This window comes from Onychostoma macrolepis, chromosome 08 (assembly GCF_012432095.1).
Source record: "Onychostoma macrolepis isolate SWU-2019 chromosome 08, ASM1243209v1, whole genome shotgun sequence".
NCBI classification, from domain to species: domain Eukaryota; kingdom Metazoa; phylum Chordata; class Actinopteri; order Cypriniformes; family Cyprinidae; genus Onychostoma; species Onychostoma macrolepis.
This window is the reverse complement of record NC_081162.1, coordinates 16,215,153-16,233,934: the sequence shown is the minus strand read 5'-3', so window position 1 is coordinate 16,233,934 and position 18,782 is coordinate 16,215,153. Positions and strand designations below refer to the sequence as shown.

The following is an 18,782-nucleotide window of genomic DNA, read 5'->3' as shown; positions in this document are numbered from 1 at the left end:
ACTTGTGTTCCCGGTCAAAAATGACCGGACTCCAAACAACTGCTTATAAATCTGTCATTATGCTATATTATCACTAAATATTGGATTCATTCTTTTTATCAACTTGTTTTCTTTCACTTAGGACTGGTTTTGTGTTTCTATTTGCATCTGATTAATCGTAAGCCTCATTTATCTGAGAGTAGGTACTTCATTTTTTGAGTGTAATTTTTTTTTTTTTATGAATAATTTTCGAAAAATTAAACAAAATTATAAAAATTTGCACTGTTTCTCACACTAGTGTGCTTTAATGATTAATCAGGAAGTTTGGTTTTAAATGCTTTTATTTTGTACAAAATTGCAAAAAGTCACACTTGTGGTGTTCCCGGTCAAAAATGACCGGACTCCAAAAAATTGCTTATAAATCTGTAATTATGCTATATTATCACCAAATATTGGATTCAATCTTTTTATCAACTTGTTTTCTTTCATTTAGGACTGGTTTTGTGTTTCTATTTGCATCTGATTAATCGTAAGCCTCATTTATCTGAGAGTAGGTACCTCATATTTTTTGAGTGAAAAAAGCATTTTTTATGAATAATATTCACAATATGAGATAAAAAATTATGAAAATTTGCACTGTTTCTCACACTAGTGTGCTTCAATGTTTAATCAGGAAATTTGCTTTGAAATGCTTTTATTTTGTACAAAATTGCACAAAGTCACACTTGTCAAAAATGGCCGGCCATTGAAAGTGAATGGGAAGGAATGAAAGTAAGAGAAACAAATAGTATTCAGGAGTATGTTGTGCTTGCAAACATAAAGGCCTTGGACCAGTGCGTGTGTGGATGCATGTATACTCACGCTATCTCACACACACACACACACACACACATCTATGCATACAAACTATTGTGAGTATTACACCTATTTCATCCTACCCTGAACTGCATGCAATATGCTTTTTGAATCTGATATTATCTCTCTCTCTCTCTCACTCACTCACTCACTCACTCACTCACTCACTCACTCACTCACTCACTCACTCACTCACTCACTCACTCACTCACTCACTCACTCACTCACACACACACACACACACACACACACACACACACACACACACACACACACACACACACACACACACACACACACACACACACACACACACACACACACACACACACACACACACACACACACACGCTCAAACTGCCTTGTCTTTAGCCTGCACTGACTTCAAAATAATCTTTTCTTTCACCACATTCTAGACAAAACATTATGACAATAGGTTTTGAGGCTTTCGTGTTCTCACAGAGTAGACAAAAGTTTACAAATAAATTCTAGATTATACAAATGCCTAGGAAGGGACAACTGAAGATGAATCTTACAATGAAGATGCATTGCAAGATATATTGGAAGAGGAAAACATCACTGAACAAGCTGAAAACCTTGCAACAACTGAAGAGGAGCAATCTTCTGATTTTGAGGGACCAGCTGAAGTTGATGTAACGTTCTGGTCGAAGGATGGAAAAAATATTATTTTGAAGTCAATACAGGTCAAAGACAAGGCAGTTTGAGCATGTGTGTGTGTGAGAGAGAGAGAGTTATAATATCAGATTCATAAAAGCATATTGCATGCAGTTCAGGGTAGGATGAAATAGGTGTAATACTCACAATAGTTTGTATGCATAGATGTGTGTGTGTGTGTGTGTGTGTGATAGCGTGAGTATACATGCATCCACACATGCACAGGTCCAAGGCCTTTATGTTTGCAAGCACAACATGCTCCTGAACACTAGTTGTTTCTCTTACTTTCATTCTTCCCCATTCACTGTCAATGGCTGGCCATTTTTGACAAGTGTGCCTTTGTGCAATTTTGTACAAAATAAAAGCATTTCAAAGCAAACTTCCTGATTAAACATTAAAGCACACTAGTGTGAGAAACAGTGCAAATTTTCATAATTTTTTATCTCATATTATGAAAATTATTCATAAAAAATGCTTTTTTCACTCAAAAAATGAGGTGCCTACTTTCGGATAAATGAGGCCTACGAATAATCCGATGCCAATAGAAACACAAAACCAGTCCTAAATGAAAGAAAACAAGTTGATAAAAAGAATGAATCCAATATTTAGTGATAATATAGCATAATGACAGATTTATAAGCAGTTGTTTGGAGTCCGGTCATTTTTGACCGGGAACACGACAAGTGTGACAGGAGTCCGAACACAACCAGAGGGTTAAATAATGAGAGGCAGAATAACAACAAAAAAATCCAGAAAAACACATTTCAAAAAAAGTTATAAATTGATTTGCATTTTAATGAGTCAAATAAGTATTTGACCCCTTCGCAAAACATGACTTAGTGGCAAAACCCTTGTTGGCAATGTCAGACATTTGTTGTAGTTGGCCACCAGGTTTGCACACATCTCAGGAGGGATTTTGTCCCACTCCTCTTTGCAGATCCTCTCCAAGTCATTAAGGTTTCGAGGCTGACGTTTGGCAACTCGAACCTTCAGCTCCCTCCACAGATTTTCTATGGGTTAAGGTCTGGAGACTGGCTAGGCCACTCCAGGACCTTAATGTGCTTCTTCTTGAGCTGCTCCTTTGTTGCCTTGGCCGTGTGTTTTGGGTCATTGTCATGCTGGAATACCCATCCACGACTCATTTTCAATGCCCTGGCTGGCTTCAATGCCCTGGCCCTGACGGTACATGATGCGGTGCAGTTGTCCTGTCCCCTTAGCAGAAAAACACCCCCAAAGCATAATGTTTCCACCTCCATGTTTGACAGTGGGGATGGTGTTCTTGGGGTCATAGGCAGCATTCCTCCTCCTCCAAACACGGCGAGTTGAGTTGATGCCAAAGAGCTGGAATTTGGTCTCATCTGACCACAACACTTTCACCCAGTTCTCCCCTGAATCATTCAGACGGGCCTGTACATGTGCTTTCTTGAGCAGGGGGACCTTGCAGGATGCAGGATTTCAGTCCATCACGGCGTAGTGTGTTACCAATTGTTTTCTTGGTGACTATGGTCCCAGCTTCCTTGAGATCATTGACAAGATCCTCCCGTGTAGTTCTGGGCTGATTCCTCACCGTTCTCATGATTATTGAAACTCCACGAGGTGAGATCTTGCATGGAGCCCCAGACCGAGGGAGACTGACAGTTATTTTGTGTTTCTTCCATTTGCAAATAATTGCACCAACTGTTGTCACCTTCTCACCAAGCTGCTTGGCGATGGTCTTGTAGCCCATTCCAGTCTTGTGTAGGTCTGCAATCTTGTCCCTGACATCCTTGGACAGCTGTTTGGTCTTGGGCATGATGAAGAGTTTGGAATCTGATTGATTGACTGCTTCTGTGGACAGGTTGTCACTCTCCCTTTAAGAGAGTGCTCCTAATCTCAGCTCCTTACCTGTATAAAAGACACCTGTGAGGCAGACATCTTGCTGATTGATAGGGGATCAAATACTTATTTGACTCATTAAAATGCAAATCAATTTATAACTTTTTTTAAATGCATTTTACTGGATTTTTTTTTGTTGTCATTCTGTCTCTCACTGTTGAAATAAACCTACCATTAAAATTATACACTGATCATTTCTTTGTCAGTGGGCAGATGTACAAAATCAGCAGGGGATCGAAAACCAGTCAGTATCTGGTGTGATCACCATTTGCCTCACGCAGTACAACACATCTCCTTCGCATAGAGTTGATCAGGTTGTTGATTGTGGCCTCTTCAATGGCTGTGCGAGGTTGCTGGATATTGGCAGGAACTGGAATATGCTGTCGTATACACCGATCCAGAGCATCCCAAACATGCTCAAAGGGTGACATGTCTGGTGAGTATGCTGGTCATGCAAGAACTGGGATGTTTTCAGCTTCCAGAAATTGTGTACAGATCCTTGCAACATGGGGCCGTGCATTATCATGCTGCAACATGAGGTGATGGTCGTGGATGAATGGCACAACAATGGGCCTCAGGATCTCGTCACGGTATCTCTGTGCATTCAAAATGCCATCAATAAAATGCACCATACCATACCATAACCCCACCGCCACCATGGGCCACTCGATCCACAACGTAGACATCAGCAATCATCTGCCCTGTACAGTGAAAACCGGGATTCATCCGTGAAGAGAACACCTGTCCAAAGTGGCAGACGCCATCGAATGTGAGCATTTGCTCACTCAAGTCGGTTACGACGACGAACTGCAGTCATGTCGAGACCCTGATGAGGACACCGAGCATGCAGATGAGCTTCCATGAGACGGTTTCTGACAGTTTGTGCAGAAATTCTTTGGTTATGCAAACCGATTGTTGCAGCAGCTGTCCGGGTGGCTGGTCTCAGATGATCTTGGAGGTGAAGATGCTGGATGTGGAGGCCCTGGGCTGGTGTGGTTACACGTAGTCTGCGGTTGTGAGATGTACTGCCAAATTCTCTGAAACACCTTTGGAGATGGCTTATGGTAGAGAAATGAACATTCAATTCACGGGCAACAGCTCTGGTGGACATTCCTGCAGTCAGCATGCCAATTGCACGCTCCTTGCGACATCTGTGGCATTGTGCTGTGTGATAAAACGGCACATTTTAGAGTGGCTTTTTATTGTGGCCAGCCTAAGACACACCTGTGCAATAATCATGCTGTCTAATCAGCATCTTGATATGCCACACCTGTGAAGTGGATGGATTATCTCAGCAAAGGAGAAGTGCTCACTAACACAGATTTAGACAGATTTGTGAACAATATTTGAGAGAAATAGGCCTTTTGTGTACATAGAAAAAGTCTTAGATCTTTGAGTTCAGCTCATGAAAAATGGGGGCAAAAACAAAAGTGTTGCGTTTATATAATTTGGTTCAGTGTATATACGTGTGTATGTGTGTGTGTATGTGTATGTGTATGTGTATATATATATATATATATATATATATATATATATATATATATATATATATATATATATATATGTGTTATGTATGTATGTATGTATGTGAAGAGTTCAGATGCAAAAGCTTCTAAGTGCCGTCTGAAATTCTAAAAGGAGCATTTTTATCAAAGTGTGTTTAAAAAAAAGTTCAGCCAACTTAACATTTTAAGGCAACCAGCTTCAGCAGATTTTTGAGTTTTCTCAAATTATTTTTGTAGGAGATTTTTGAATTGTCTCAACTTTTTGTTGTATAAACTTAAAACAAGAAGTTGAGAACACAAAAATCTGCAGAAGCTGGTTGCCTTAATTTTAAGTTGGCAGTGTAAGTACAGTGAAGGCTCCTGTGTTTAGGTTCAGTAATTTTACTCTAATGGCAATGTACAGATCCTTTTCTATGCAATTAAAGTGAAATAACTGAACATAAATATAGGAGCCTGGGAAAAAAAAAAGTAATTTTAGAAGAAAATTTCAGATGACACTTAGAGGCTTTTGCGTCTGAACTCACATACATATATAGGCTTGATTATATGTGATTTATAAGTTTAGAATTGATTGTGCATAGAAAAGACGTAGTTGGAACCTTATCAGTTATCCTTTCTTCTACTTTTTTTTCAGTATTTTACTTAAATATCCAGCTATGAGGTTTATGTTAGTCTTTGAAATGTAGTATGTGCGAGTGTCTGAGTGTGTAAGTGTGAATGTCTGTGAGCCCAAATGTTTGTGAGGGTGATTATGACCCTGGGTTGACTGGGGTTATTATTTGCGTAGGTGACAGTGGGATAGATCCCTGTTCTCAGAAACAGGATTGGTTTGTGGCGTTTGAGGTTTATTATTAGCTTGTGTGGTTGCTGTGTTTACCTCGGCCAAAGCACAGGGAAGCCCCCCAAAGCATGACAGGGCTCACTGCCAGCAACCTGTTCCAAAATGCCACAGAGACAACAGGAATGTTAGGAGCTTCAGCCGGTGTCATCCAGCCTGAATCCATCTCCACCCCACAGCAGAGCCACTGGCTTTGTCTGGATCAGGTATGAAGTTTGAGTTATGGTCAGGGTTGGGCTTAAAGATTTTGAGACTCCCATTCAGGAGATTTAACTGGAAATAATTCGGTTTTACGCTCTTCAAATCATTGTTTGTTTATCCATCTATACAATGCCACTCCCATTCCTTCTCAAGACCAAGATGAGTGACTTTAGTGCATTAAGAGAGTAACACTCAAGTTCTGTGAGTTCTCTCTGGAACCAGGCCACTTTCCCAGAGTGCCACTTTAAAACTGACAGCAGTGCTTGCTTATAAATGTGGGAAACTTTTTTGGAAAGGGTATGTGGATGAATTAATTCTATAAACCAGAATTACGAGGTAGAAGATCAGAAACAGGCCTATGGGAGATGATTTTTCTTCTCGAACCTTTCTTATATGGCTTGACCCCTGAATGTCTATGGGAATGAGGTCCACTTTCAGAATCACACAGAATACTTTGCACCGCCCTGAATCTCCAATCATTCATAAAGTTCTCCACATCCAGTGACCCTTGAGTGTTTATTCAGTATTTTTGATAATTGATTATGCATATGTAGCACTCATTTTTGGTAGTACCACATTTAACACCAAATAAATCCATTCTACAGATTTATTTAGCAGATTTGGCACATAAATTGAGAGCAAAAAGTTTACTTGATAAACCAACAAATTAAAGATTAGCTTCTAATGTAGTTACTATAGCTCCTATGTAGAATTATGTAGCTCTTTTAGTCAAGCTTTGTGGTGTTGATTGCAATAGATATGAAGACATTATATTGTTCACATCAAAAATAAATGACATATTGCACTGGAAGATTTACAGAATTGGGCGCCTTGTGCAATAATGAGGTTATTTCTTGAACACGTCTGTCTAAAACAACTGTGCTGCTCAAACTTATCTTTGTTGTTGGATCAAAGCCTTGCAAATGAATACAAATGGGTTTCTCTCTCATATATGACCATCCAAGTTTCTTGTGCAAAGTGTTTGTTGGCAGATGCATTTATAATGAGGTCATGTAGAGTTTTGCATTTCATCTACAATCAACATTTCCTTCCCTGGAGAAACTCGGAGGAATTCCTCACCAATGAGACACTTTAGCTTATGTCCTTTCCTCTGAAAAATGCTCTCTCTCTCTCTTTTTATTTTTATTTTTTATTCCATGTTGGCCTTGAGCTTGGCTCCCATGTCCATGTAATGATCTTGGCCTTTAAAAGAAAAAAACGGGTCAGAGTGGCACAGAGGAATCGATTTTTACAACATTATTAAAAGCCAGATCTGTGAGGATTCTCATGATACTCTTTACCCTTTTTTTCCAATAGTCTGGCATTCAGCCTGCAGAGTTTTTGGCTTGCAGCCACAAATTAAATGGAAAATAATGTTTAAAAACATTGAGGTGGTCTTTTTAAGGAGACACTGTCCACTTGTAAAGAAATGAGTTGGATAAATCATTAGCACAGTGTGGCAGTTTGGTGGAGTACAGTGATCAAATTTGATAGAATCAAACTGTGAAAGTGGCATAGTGGGCCAAACATATAGTTCTTTGCAGTCTAGGGAGCAGTTTGTAAAAATAGCATATGGTTGTGACCAAAGCACGTCAGTGCTCAGCCAGGCCTACGTGCTTATGAAACATGGACGCATGTGAACAATAATGTGATATGATCCCTCTCCCTTGTTATATGTCGGATTAAAATAGAGCTATGCAGTGAAATATGTTTGGTGCAGTATAACGGTTAAGATTTCAATAAAGGTCAGCGGTTCAGCTTGATCCAGAAACTACAGTCAGTTAAAGGGACAGTTCACCCAGAAATGAAAATTCTGTCATCATTTTAAATTGTTCCAAACCGGTATGAGTTTCTTTCTTCTGTTGAACCAATGTTCTTCAAAATATCTTCTTTTGTGTTTAACAGAAGAAAGAAATTCATACTAGTTTGGAACAACATGAGGGTGGGGATGACAAAAATTCTCAGTTTTGGGTGAACTAATCCTTTAAATAATTCTGAATCCATCACTGCACATTAGAACATTGAACTTTAAAGGAATAGTTCAGTACAAGTTAAATGGACAGTTCACTCAAAAATGTAAATTCTGTCATCATTTACTCACCCTCATCTCGTTCCAAACTTGTATGACACTTTTTTTTTTTTTTTTTTTTTTTTTTAGATGGCTTTTCACAACATTGAACCCATTGGCTTTCACTGCATGGACAAAAAAATAGCACAGAGATGTTGTAAATGATGACAGAATTAGCCTTTTTGAGTGAACTGTCTCTTTAAATTGTATTGAACCTGGAACATACTTTTACCCAGATTGCTACAAGTGCTCCGTAAGTTATTTTTGAGCTTCCTAAATAACTAGAAATGCAATAAAAACATATTTCCTTATGGAATCTCTGTGCATTTAGGTCATGACCTAAATATTTTGATTTCCTAAAAAAGTCTTTGGCCAGAGGGTTATAAAGTCAGTGAGGTAGAGCAGCAGCAGCTTTTGGAAAGAAGCTGTCAGGGCCGACTCGCAGCAGGAGTTTAGACGAGGCTCAAACTAGAGACGTCCAAAAGAAATATACAGACGTGGATAGTTTGCTGTACTTTTTATACAGTCTGTGTCTGTTTTCTGAGCAGACTGAACTGAACTGCTGACGCAGCTCCTAATATGCCAGTCTCTTCTAGACTTTATTTTTTTAATGAGATGTCCTTGTTCACAGAGGCAGCAACTGCTGTCCACCTGCCTCCAGCAGTTGGGCTCTGATTACTGTATTAGATGTGTCTCAGTCAAATCATGATGCTCCTTTGGAAATTATAATCTGGTTTGTTATAATTTAGAGAAGTTTTCAGATAATTAAATATATATAATTTAAAAGACGTTTTCAGATGTGTGCCTCTTAAGGGATAAAATCCAGTTTTCCACTGCACATTAATTGAGGGGTCTGGCGTCTTATTCCTCCCCACAGCATTGCATAATGTTTGTTTTTTTTCTTCTTTTTTTTTATTTTATTTATTTTTCTTTTTTTTTTTACAGGCAACAGAGGGGCTGTTAATAAATAAGAAGTTTTCCCCAACTCCAAATGCTCAGCATGTTCCACAGTTATTAGCTTGTCTTTGTGTATTAGGCAAGAGATTGGTACAAACTCAGAGTCTCTCTGCAAATCTCTTTGAGAACTCTGGACTCAAGTGCTGCTCTTCACTACTTCTCTGGGACCCTAAAGAGTCATAATGACCCACTAAATTAAACGCAACCTCTCAAACATGTATTGAGATAATCAGATTTGTGAACTGTGTGTGTGTGTCATTCACTATTTCCAGCCACAGTTGAGCATAAAGACAAATTTAGCTCACAGTACTGCCATATGTGTAGTTTGTTGTACCTTTCAGAAGATATTTTACATTTTGACCCCTTTGAATTAAGCATTTTCATAACTGTTTTTTTCTGACTCAATGAGACAGTGCCGTTTCTCTTCAGCGGCGATGTTTTAATGGTTCTGATGTATGTGTCCATGTGCAAAAGACTATAAATTCATAGTTAATTGGAAAAATATACAAAATGCCGTACTTTTCCATTAGAAATGTTATAAAAACTAGGCTGTAACAGTTATTTATCCCCTTCTTGCTTCAAACCTGATCTGTCTGTTGTTGGCACCATTACTATAGTTAGGTTTGGCAAACATTAAATGTTTGCAATTGGGACATTGTGAGTGGAAAATCTGACTGTTTTTGTCCTGCTTAAATGATGCCATTGTGATTTTTATTAAATTTGATTTTGACTCGTGGCAAACACTGGCAAAAGTCACAACTGGTCCAGCCAGCTGGAAAACAACACTAGAAGCAGAGCTCCTCAAAAACAAATAAAAAGATATGCGTCACCTAATAAATGATTCAGAGACACACATCTAATGTACCATGGGAGATTTTACCATTTAAATATTTATTATTGTTGTTTTATAATATAATATAATATAATATAATATAATATAATATAATATAATATAATATAATATAATATAATATAATATAATAAAAACATCAGACACATTTATAATAATAATAATAATAATAATAATAATGAAAAATTTTTTTATATTTATTTATTAGAAAATATAAATTTAATACAGTATACAAATATAATATACAGGTAATACAAAATATAATAAACAAATAAACTATTACATATTAATTTATTCTAAATAAATTTATTCTAGTATATCAAATACTTAATTATTATTATTATTATTTTAAAATATCAAAAACATCATAAGAGATTTTAGTGCACAAGATATTGGTTTTAGTACAAAAAGTTATGTTAAAATAAAATATTAATCTCTCACACAAAAATATTAAATTTTATTTTAAATGACAAAAGAATTTCAATTAAGATATACATCATTAAATTCAAAAAGTCTGGCTGTGGTTAATGGGTACATTTTTGTACTCTTTAAGCAAACCCCCGTTCCCATTAATCTCACATCATGTTTTATTAAAAATTCTTGTTAATTTTTAAAGAATAATTGTAAAAAAAACTTTTTTTGAAGGTACAAAGTCAATAACAAAAAAAAAAGCAGAACACTAAAATCATCGTAATGAAGTGTCATCTATAAGAACATTGCAACATCTATACTAGTCCACGTTCAGCTAAGTAACATGTTCAAAAATCAAATAAAACAAACCAATAAAACATTTAATTCATGGGGATGAACACAGAAACTAGCCTCATTATGAAGCCTTTTTTTAAATGGATGTCAGCTTATCTATAGTCTCTTATGGCTGTTGATTTTCCACAGATTTACAGTCTGGAAAAGTTGGTGCTAGTTGGCAAAGATCAGAGCCAGTCTGCAGATTTGAGTCGACAAAATCCATAGAAAATTGATTTAACTTAACTTAAAGTGACAACCATCAGGTAATATTTAAAGTCTGTTTCTGAAGTATTTACATAGACGTTCAATGTGGAAGAGCTTAATGAGAGCACACTGAGATTAATTGGAGCAGCAACAATTTTAATAAATTTGATGTAATATTTATTAAAATGACAGAATTTTTGCTAAATAAATAGTCTATAAGTCATGTATTAAGTTCATACATATTTTAATATGAACAACTATTATTAACAATATCTATGAAATTATTCTTTTTCTTATTGATGTCACACTGAAGCTGTGTGATTTTCATAGTAGTGCACCCTTTAAGCTCACCTTAAAATAGTATGAAATCTTTAAAAATGATGGCACTGTAAAACCACAGACCAGCAATAAACTGTCAATTTATAATATTATGGATGTAAAAGTACAAGCCAGTAATGCCTGTGAAGTAATATGTTAGCGTAGCACACAATCTTATACAGCTAGTCAGCTAACTGTGTTCTGTAGCATCTGCGCTGTGTTGCTAAAACTATCTTTTGAATCTAATGTAATTATTTCCCACATTCAAGTTCCAGGTTATAATATGCAAAAGTCTGAACATTAATCTCTTAATTTTACAATAAGTAGTGAAACTTACCCAAAATAAAGGCTTAAACATCTAAAAAAACGCACATTTAAGGGGCTCCCCTTTTGGTGAAAGTTTTTAGACAGCTTTCAAAATGGCCGCCAGACAGTGTGAACATATGGAGACTCATATCTCAGTGTGCAATGATCTGATTGACTTGAAATTATAGGAGGTATATAGTAACAAACATATCAATTGGTTAAGACATCAAGTAGGATAATAAATTATTTTTTCTTTTTATGATCTGATCTCAAAAATGGAAGTGTGCTTAATGGGTACATGAGCTTAATAGGTACGTTTACCCTATACATTAACATTTGTTACACTGTAAAACCTGATAAGTTAAGAATACTCAAAAAAAAAAATTGAGTTTGTTTACTCAAATGTTTTTAGTTAATAGAGCTTAAAATTTTAATGACAAGTGGGGCAGGGCTGAGAACAATGGGAGCCAAGCCAAGCCTTGCTTCCATAATCCCACCCCACTTATCAATTATCTTATTATAACGATAATTATATACAACTTGCTCCATCAACAGCACATTTATTCAGATCTTTATAGTTTAGTACTAGTTAGCAACAACACACTAGCTGGCACATGCTAATGTAGTTATCTAAAAGACTCACAACAACACTTGCATGTAAATAGTCAAAAAACATGCAGTATATATAGTCTTGAAGTTTTGCTGTCCATCCTCAACCTAACCACAGGCTCTACTCTTTACCACAACGGGAACACTACAAAACCAACATAACAGAAACCTGTAAATCCTAACATAACACAACATTTAAGTACTTATGTCTGTCTATGTTAATCTTGTGCAAAAACACACAAAATAACACTTAATTTCTACATTTATTTTCCTTGTTGTCTGATGCAAAGCATGATGGGAACTAGAAAATGCAATAATTTTAAGTTCACCTTACTACAACGACATTTTGAGTTTACAGAACTTATTTCAATTAAGTCCAATGAACTTTCATTATTATTTGAGTGAAACTAACTCATTTCATTTCATTCATTTCACTGTTCAGTTTTACAGTTTATAAAATTGCATCAATTCTAAGCTTTTTCTAAGCAAACTCAAACATTGATGACTTTGTGTCAGCTCCTTGACAGCACTTGTTTGCACTAACGACCTCTCAGATGACATTACTTCCCATCACTTCTTTCAGATGTGAGTGCTTCAGATTGTTTGTACAGTGGTAAAGGTCAAGGTCTGACCTGACGTCCACAGGCTGTCAGGTGCCTCCTTACTGAATAAAGCGAGCAGCCCTCGCTTGCCAAAAGATAGTGGATTTTGTGGATGAAGCCTGTTGGACGGGGATGAGAGAGAGCGCTGAGAATAGATCCGTGGCCCCAGTGCGCTGCGAGCGGTCTGGAATCCCAGCCTGCCCCTGTGGATCGGGCCAGGGAGATTCTGTACATGACTGGAGGATCACCCACACAGCTGCCAGAACCACACACGCACAAACAAACACACACACACACACACACACACACACACACACACACACACACACACACACACACACACACACACACACACACACACACACACACACACACACACTCTAGTACACTTCGCCACCTACTTAGAGCCCTGAGGAGCACACCTGTGCAGACACACACATTGAGAGCATATGTGGCATCTCACCCGTTTACATGTGATCTCGTGTATATATATCTGTCTGAATGACTAAATGTTATTTAGGTAGGACCTTCATTCAGTCCATTGCTTCCTTTTAAACATGTATACAAGAGGTTAATCATGTCTTTATTTAATACATTATCTAAAACCTTTTCCACGTACTTCACTCTGACCTTCCTGTCACCGGCCCCGTTCTATTTCTGTTTATCCAATGTGTAACGCTGGACAGGCGTTTGGACGAGAGCACAGTAATACCTCTGAGATCAAAGTGGTTTGTGGTATGACGCTAACATGGAGTAATTTATAGATTCGGTCTGTGTCAGTTGCGCCGTTCCGCTCCGCTAAAATCACGCACTTACTCTCGTACTCTCAGAGGGCAACGATGTCAGCACGTCCTCGTAACCTCAGATTTATGGTTAAAGTCAACTAGCTTCTCCTCATTCCCTGGCCCGACCTTCACACTATTGTTGTGTGATGTATGTGATTGTTTTTGTCATTTAAAGCTATCTGAACATGGACGGAAACACTAAATATTTGGTGTAAACGCACGGCTTTAATTGGTGATGTGTCTTTGGGGAAATTAGTGGCTGAATGTGATAGAGACGGGGAACAGACACTTGGTACACTGGAGCACGGCGTGCTCAGACAGCTGAAGCCGTCTCTCATCTCTGCACCTGCTCTGTTCTCCCTTGTGTCCTCCCTCAGAGAGAAAGAAAAAGAGAGAGATAGAAACCACCAGCACCTGCTGTGTGAAAAATATGACAGATAAAGAAGCCTGGGCTGAAGAAATAAAATATCATTTAATAAAAAAATAAATAAAAAAATAATATATTTGCATTTTATCATTTATTTCTTAATTATTAATGTAAAATATGACAAAGAGGTCTGCATTGACTTAAATTATTTAATATATATTCATTATTACACATATATTGTCTATATTTTCATTTATGAAGTAATATTTAATTAAATTTAAAAGAAAACATTTTGTCCCAGGCTCTGACAAGAAGAAGGGTTGAACTGAAAGGTCCGCAATAGAAGGATAGACCCTTTTCACAAACTTTGAGGACGTGTTTCAATGGTCATCAGAATCGTTCAAAAGTTTTTCATATTTTCATTTTTTAAAACATTTGACATTCTTCTTTCTTCTGACTGCCATTATCAATCTCTGTCTATATTTTCTTTTTTTTTTGAAAGTTTTGAAAACATTCTTTTAGAGTTCTTCTTTTGCTTTGTGAGCTAATGGTAATGCAAAAAATATATTTGATGTGGTCTCCTGTTCACCGCTATAGAAGTTTACCCAACCATGACGACTTCCATTTCTGCATTTCGACTCCACTGAAAACCTTAAACATCCAAACAATCTACTGGATGGATAATTTCTCAAGAATTAAAGCATCCATACATGAACTACAGCTGGTACTTTTAGAAAAGATTTCGTTGATGTTAACTGCTTTGACCTGATATTTTCTTTCTTTCATTCAGAGTTACTGGAGACAAAAACCATAAGGCCGTTCAGTTTCTCGTTCAACACCAGCGACTACAGAATCCTGCATATGGACCAAGACCAAGGCCGGCTCTACCTGGGCAGCTGTGAATATCTGGTCTCCCTAGACATGCAAAATGTCAACAAAGAACCTCTTATTGTAAGACACTATACAGTTATTTTAATAATTTTCTTATAATGTAAGAAATGTGTAAAAACGTTGTGTGGATTTTGAGTTAATTTAAGTGTTCATTTACTGTAATTGAACCCAGACCGTTCCAATTTCATGGTAGTTCAGTGGTACTTTTGCTACTTTTTTAGTGATTATGGTGTAGTATTTTAAATAAGGTTTGTGTGTTTTCAGATTCACTGGCCAGCAACAGTACAAAGAAAAGGGGAGTGTAAATTAACTGGTAAAGGTGGACAGGTACACTTTTACAGTCTATTTTGATTAAATATCGAATCATTTTGGCAAAGAAATAGACTTATTGCTAAAATCCCTCTGTTTTTTCTCATTTGTGTGTGTTCTCAGGGAGAGTGTGCTAACTTTGTGCGTCTGATTGAGCCGTGGAACAGGACTCACCTGTACACCTGCGGCACAGGAGCTTATAAACCCATCTGCACCTTCATCAACAGAGGCTGGAGAGCTGAGGTACACACATAATGTTTATAGTACTGCAGTGTTAATCTTGTGAATGAATTTAGAAGACAATCATTTTATTTAATCAGCAATAACAAAGAGGGTCCATACCAAAATGCTTTTTAGATATTTGTATTTTGTTTGATGCGTTTTTTTAAAGATTTTGAATAATTTGGTTAATATTTGATGTTTTTTACACACATAAAGACTAATTTTATAATTACTAATAAGTTGTGTGTGTGATTGTGTGTAGGAATACCTGTTCCGGCTGGTTCCTGGTTATGTGGACTCTGGAAAAGGAAAGTCTCCTTACGATCCCCGCCAGGAGAACGCAGCAGCTTTGATAAGTGAGACTCTCTCTTTCTCCTGCTCTCTTGTTTCTCTCATAGTAAAAGCATGTAGTCAAGCTCCAAAAAGCACATATGAGATTTTGAAGCCATTACTTCAGTGTCATATGATCACTCAGAAATCATTCTAATATCTAATTTGCTGCCTAAGAAACAGTATTTTATTATCAATGCTGAAAACATTACTGTCTCCTATAAGCGTTTGGAACTGCCTTGGTGAAGGAAATGAAGGACAAAATGTTACCTTGACAACGCTGCACGTGCGTGCAGCATTCAGCGCTCCAACAAGTTGTTGCAAATAAATAAATTTCTTCTTCTTGTTATTATTTTATTCAAATACGGTCTAACTGTGTCTTATTTACTTTTAAACTTTTTCAAACTAAAATTGCTTAAACTTGCTTACAGTAGTCTTAAATCCTATTTCTATCACTGACGAAAATATTTTGTATTGCATAAAAATAAAGACAAATTTAATTCGCTTATTCTACTTACGTTTATATGTAAAGTCAAAATAAACCCCAACTTTGCTTTAAAATGCATCACTAGATCTCCTAACTGAAGATCACATGATCTCAAACGGAAATCACTTCCATGAAGTGACCATCGTATGTTCCCTTCGCTAACGGACTTCTGGAAGGGCCCTTCGTAAAGGGAACCGGTTGTTCACTTTCATTTGGAACGTCCCTACAAACGGCGTCCCCTTCCCGAAGTGCCCATCAAGGGCGCAAAAAAGCCGTTTGGAATTCGCCCAATATGTCTTTACTGTCTTTTTTTGTCAATTTTATGCGTCCTTGCTGAATAAAAGTATTGATTTCTTTCAAAGAAATAATCTTTGTAGAGTAAAACTTGTGCAATTGTTTAGATCTATAAATTCAAATGTTTTATTTATGAAGTTATTTTTAAAAATACTTAACCAGTGACCTTGATCGACTGGAGTCCTGGAAATTCCTTGGTCAGAAGTGTGGGAACTATTCTGTTAAGCACTTAGTTGTATGAGAGACTTCAAGCTGTATAAATGGGCCAGTAGTATAAATTTAGCCAGTCTTCATCCATCATGATCTCTTTCTCTCCACATTACACTAATTCTACCCTCTTCAGATGGGAACCTGTATGCTGGAGTACATGTGGACTTTATGGGTACAGATCCAGCCATCTTCAGAACCTTGGGAGACCGTCCCGCTGTCAGAACCGAGCAGTATGACTCCCGATGGCTGAATGGTATGATATAAGCAGAGGAGTGAAGTGATTAAAATGTGACAAATATTATACTTTTTATCTCTTTACCAATCCCTTTATCTCTCCATCAGAGCCTGTGTTTATAAAAATCCAGAAGATTCCAGACAGTGCAGAGAGGAATGATGATAAGCTTTACTTCTTCTTTCGGGAGAAGAGTTTAGATGCTTCGGGGGGCAGCGCTCCGAGTGTTCTCGCGAGAGTAGGCCGAGTCTGTCTGGTGAGAAAATCCAGATGCTAGACACAAGACTTGATTTCTTAAGCCACACTCTGACTTAATAATCAACTTTTAAGCATGATGATTTTTGTCATGCAAATCATTATGTAAATCAGATGAACCCACGGTTTGTTTAAAGTCTAATCTTTTTTTCTGTCTGTGTACTTTCCCTTTTAGAATGATGATGGAGGTCAGAGGTCATTGGTGAATAAGTGGACAACGTTCCTCAAAGCACGACTGGTCTGTTCTGTGATTGGTGCAGATGGTGTTGAGACTTACTTTGATGAACTGAGTATGGCATATGTTTTTCTCTTCAACATGATCAACATGTTCTTAATCAGCTCTCTGTCTGTCTCTGATGCCTGATGTCTGTTTGTTTTGAAGGGGATGTTTTCATCCAGAGGACCCATGATGAACGGAACCCCATTGTGTATGCTGTGTTCTCCACAGCTGGGTGAGAAAACCTCTCATACACAGATCTAAAATCTAAAATTTTTGTAGTCAGAAAGAAATTGAAACTTTATTCGTCAAGGACACATTAAATTGAACAAAATTGAAAAGTAAAGAGATTTATGTTACAAAAAGTCTATTTCAAACAAATGCTGTAATTTGAACTTTCTATTCATCTAAGAATCCTGGAAAAAAGGAGCATGGTTTCCACAAAAATATTAAGCAGCACAACCGTTTTCAACATTATTGATTTCTGAAGACTGGAGTAATGTCTACTAAAAATATTAATGATTTACTGTATTTTCAATAAAATAAATATAGCCTTGGTAGGCATGAGACACTTTTTTTCCATAACACAATTCTTTTTTTTAAATCTTCCCAAACAAGATTTTTTTTTATTATATACTGCCCTTCAACCATTCCAAACACTTTTGACTTACTTTCATAAAAGAATATATTTAGCTTTTTTCCCCTCAACTTAATTTTCCCATTTAATGTATGGAAACTAATATAATTTGGAATATTACCCTTGAATATCATATGGAAAACTTAAAATAAAATTACTTCTCTGTTACTTTTCTGTCTCTTTAGAGCTTGGCGGTTTGACAATGATTTCATTGTGAAGCAATAAATATTAGTACTAAAGTAAGAAAAATCAATAAACTGACAAAGGTTAAAAATTGTTTTTAAAAAAAATAGACAGTGAAAAAAAGAGTTTTAATGTATCTAACTGATTATTTAGATTTGATTAAATCCCTGTTGAGTGTAACATCTCTATTCCTTCAGATCAGTGTTTATTGATTGTCTTTTGTTAAATGAGTTATGATGCCAATGCTGTTTCTCTGTTTTCCTCTCTAGCTCTGTGTTTAAAGGCTCTGCCGTGTGCGTGTACTCCATGGCAGACATCAGAAATGTCTTCAATGGACCCTTCTCTCACAAACACGGTCACAACTACCAGTGGACACCTTATACTGGCAAAATCCCTTACCCTCGCCCAGGGACTGTGAGTATTGCTTATGAAATCCAGTTTGGTACCTTATTAATTCTTTGCTGATATCTCATTCTAATTTGCTCTTTCTGCATATTTTTATTGCTTAGTGTCCTGGAGGAACCTTCACCCCCGATCTCCACACCACTAAAGCCTTCTCTGACGAGGCTGTAAACTTTGTACGCGCCCATCCACTGATGTATCAACCTATATATCCAATACACAAGCGCCCGCTGGTGGTCAGGACTGGAGTTGACTACCGTTTCACCACTATTGCTGTGGACCTGGTGGATGCTGTGGATGGAAGATACGAGGTGCTCTTCCTGGGCACAGGTTAGGCATTTCTCATCGTATAAGTTTCTATTTCGTTACATG

At 37.1% G+C, this 18,782-nt stretch overlaps 1 protein-coding gene across 2 annotated transcripts in view; it reads left to right on the top strand.

The window, feature by feature from the left end:
* sema3gb (sema domain, immunoglobulin domain (Ig), short basic domain, secreted, (semaphorin) 3Gb) overlaps positions 1–18,782 on the top strand; it is a 45,727-nt gene that overhangs the window by 18,743 nt on the left and 8,202 nt on the right. For both annotated transcript variants that reach the window (XM_058784587.1, XM_058784586.1), the window contains exons 3-12: positions 14,532–14,692; positions 14,897–14,959; positions 15,065–15,184; positions 15,426–15,519; positions 16,618–16,737; positions 16,827–16,972; positions 17,147–17,261; positions 17,354–17,423; positions 18,278–18,422; positions 18,518–18,740. In XM_058784587.1, the coding sequence (XP_058640570.1) occupies positions 14,532–14,692; positions 14,897–14,959; positions 15,065–15,184; positions 15,426–15,519; positions 16,618–16,737; positions 16,827–16,972; positions 17,147–17,261; positions 17,354–17,423; positions 18,278–18,422; positions 18,518–18,740 (1,257 nt within the window). The remainder of the gene's footprint in view (positions 1–14,531; positions 14,693–14,896; positions 14,960–15,064; positions 15,185–15,425; positions 15,520–16,617; positions 16,738–16,826; positions 16,973–17,146; positions 17,262–17,353; positions 17,424–18,277; positions 18,423–18,517; positions 18,741–18,782) is intronic.